Source organism: Cariama cristata, unplaced genomic scaffold (genome assembly GCF_000690535.1).
Source record: "Cariama cristata isolate BGI_N322 unplaced genomic scaffold, ASM69053v1 scaffold28784, whole genome shotgun sequence".
NCBI classification, from domain to species: domain Eukaryota; kingdom Metazoa; phylum Chordata; class Aves; order Cariamiformes; family Cariamidae; genus Cariama; species Cariama cristata.
Genome location: NW_009613930.1, coordinates 1525 through 4306, shown reverse-complemented (window position 1 = coordinate 4306; position 2782 = coordinate 1525). Strand labels below are relative to the sequence as shown.

The 2782-nt window shown below is 55.7% G+C and overlaps 1 protein-coding gene across 1 annotated transcript in view; it reads left to right on the top strand.

Annotated features, from left to right (window-relative positions):
- Positions 1–2089, top strand: part of LOC104160959 (nephrocystin-4-like) — a gene marked incomplete at its 5' end in the record, with an annotated part of 5164 nt that extends 3075 nt beyond the window's left edge. The window contains 3 exons of the mRNA XM_009699223.1: positions 579–758; positions 1563–1706; positions 1949–2089. Of these exons, the coding sequence (XP_009697525.1) occupies positions 579–758; positions 1563–1706; positions 1949–2089 (465 nt within the window). The remainder of the gene's footprint in view (positions 1–578; positions 759–1562; positions 1707–1948) is intronic.
- Positions 2090–2782: the final 693 nt, after the last annotated feature.

Sequence of the window (2782 nt, the reverse complement as noted above, 5' to 3'; positions counted from 1 at the left end):
GGTGGGCTCGGGGCTGGTGAGGTCCTTCTTGGCTGTGGCGACCAGGAGCTGGTGTGGACCGGCCCGGTGAAATCCCCTCCAGAAAGGGAAAGGCAGCCCACTCGGAATTATGAACAATTTACTGCCGTAAAGTGTTTGCGATAATTATCTTTTGATTAGAGCTGTCATGTGTAGGATCATCGGCACGAAACCCCGGAGGGCAAATTATCTGCGTTAATGAGACCATCTGAAGACTAACAATTTCTTTAGAATTCGTTTGGCCGTAATTGCGAATGTGAATAACAAAAGGCACAAAAACTCCGTCTGTCCCATAAACAAAAGAAAAAGGTCTTTGGGGCGAAGCCTGCGAGGGGAGGGGGTCCCTGGGCTGGGGAGGAGCTGGCTCTGCCCGAGCGGCTCTTATCCTTCCTGACGTGAAGCCAGTCCTGGTGTGTTCATGGAGGTGGGATTCAATAGTGGTGCACAGGTTTTTAAGAGCGATTGGGTCTAGTTTATACTCCAAGGTGGACATCGCGGCGGTGCGATAGCCTGCCGCGGGTGGCTGCAGCTTCCGCAGCTCCCGCTGTTGGTTTCCGCAGGTGGATCCAGACGGTGCCTTCCTTCTCCCCGCCAACGGCATCCAGGACCTGCACATAGGTGTGAGGTCTCGGCGGGCTGGCAGCAGGTTCATCTACCTTAACTTGGTGGATGTGGAATCCCACCAGCTCGTGTCCTCCTGGCTGCTCTGCCTGTCCTGCAGTCAGCCCCTCATCTCCAAGGTAACGCGGGGGCCTGTGCGCGCTTTTTTTTGGACCAGGGGTCATGGTCTGGCCAATAACCCGGGGCTGTCTCCTGCTTCTTCCTCTCTTTACATCTGTGGGATTTTTTTGGCGCTTGCCGCCCTGAGCACACATTTAGCCCTCGGGTGCTCAAATAATTTCACTGAAGACCGCGGCAAAATATCTTTCGGGCTGTTTTGAAGGCAGTCCCTTGCTGAGGAGTGTCAACTCTGAAGTATCCCTGGTTGTGAAATTAAAGCTACAGCACGCTGCTTTCTATTAGCGCTATGCTGGCAGAGGCCCTGCCTCAGTGATAGAAAATCAGATTTCCCAGCTAATGTGTTCCTTTTAAAAACATTTTCGTGAAATGCTGGGTACTGGGGGAAGTTCACATCGGCATTTAAACTGATGCCCCAGCGTCCTGCCAAGTGCCAGCCCGCCTCTGGTGCCGCGGGGTGTTATCTGAGGAAGTGCCACGGTTTTCCCCGTGGATGTCCGTTAATTAGTTGGAGAATGAGCTGGCCAGTCCCAGCTGCTCCTCTGGCCCTTTGTCGATTGGGCTCGTAATTACTTCGGTGAATGTGCCGGTGCCAGCAGCAGTGCGAGGAGGATGCTGTTGCTCAAAGGTGGTTTCTTTATACCTGCTGGCAGAGATTAAGGTGTAGAAAGAGGGGACGTAAGGCAATGTGCGTGTCGGTGCAGGAGGCAATTCTTGGCAGTCGGTTTGGGGGAGCACCCCTTGTTCCCTCTGCCCGCCCCGCGGTCTGTGCCGCCTCTGCCGTAGCTTGTGTGCTCGACCCGCAGGCGTTCGAGATCTCGCTCCCCGCAGGAGGTGGGAGAGGCTGCAACAAGCGCATCACCTACACCAACCCCTACCCCTCGCCCCGGCTCTACTTCTTGGGTACCAACCGGCCCGACCTCCTACAGTTCAAAGAAGACTCCTTCGAGGTACGTCCTCCTGCCGCCGGTCCCCCCTTTGCCAGACCCCCGCCCTCGTCCAGCTGGACCACGCGGTGCATGGCACGATGCTCGGCAGATGCGTGGCACGATGCTCGGCAGATGTGTGGTATGCTGCCGTGGGAGGGCCATGCTAACCCAGGGAGGGTGAGCAGGTCGAGGGATCCTTGCCGGGTCCTGCCGCTTCTCCTCCCGCCCGTTCTCCCGCAGGTCGCCGGCCGTTGCTCCCGCAGGTCGCCGGCGGGGAGGTGTACACCATCGGCTTGCGCTTCGCCCCGAGCCAGAGCGCGGGTGAGGAGGAGATCTTGATTCATATCAACGACCACGAGGACAAGAATGAGGAAACCTTCTGTGTGAAGGTCCTCTACCAGTGAGGCTGCCCACCGGCTGCGGCAAAGTGGCTAGTCTCTGTGTCGACCACCGCAGCTCTCCCGGCAGTGCCACCTCAGGGATGCCCATGTCTCTCCAACGGTGGGTTGTGAGCCCGGTCCCCTCTTAGTCACCTCACCAAACCAGGAGGTCTTGCTGTCCGCCAGGATCACCGGGCATTACCGTGAGCGCCGGTGGTGCCACGCGGCTCTATCCGCACAAGTTGGGGAGAGCGAATGTATTTGTTACCACGCGTCACGACCACAGGACTTTTTTATTTTTGTGAAGCGTTGCTATATTTTAGGCATGTTGGAATCTTTTTTTAACTTAAAAAGTTTGCAGATCTGATTCTTTGGGATATTTTTAAAGCATTTTATATTCTACAGCGAGTTTTGTACACACTGAAGCAGTTTGCTGGGATTTTTGATACTTTCTACTCATCCTTGATCAATTAAACTTGCTGCACAGAACTGGCAAGAGCGTAGCAGCATTTTCTTCTGTGAGAGGTGGAAAACCTCGGAATCCCTGTCCTGCGGAGGTGAGTGCTGGGCTCGCCCTGCCCACGGCTGCGGTGCCATCAGTCCCATGATGGCAAGCGCTGGGGGTCCCCTATGTCACCCCCAATTCTGTGGAGCATCTTGTGGAGGGGAATGACAGTAAAATAAGGCGTGGGCTGACACCTCTGGGACTGAGGGATA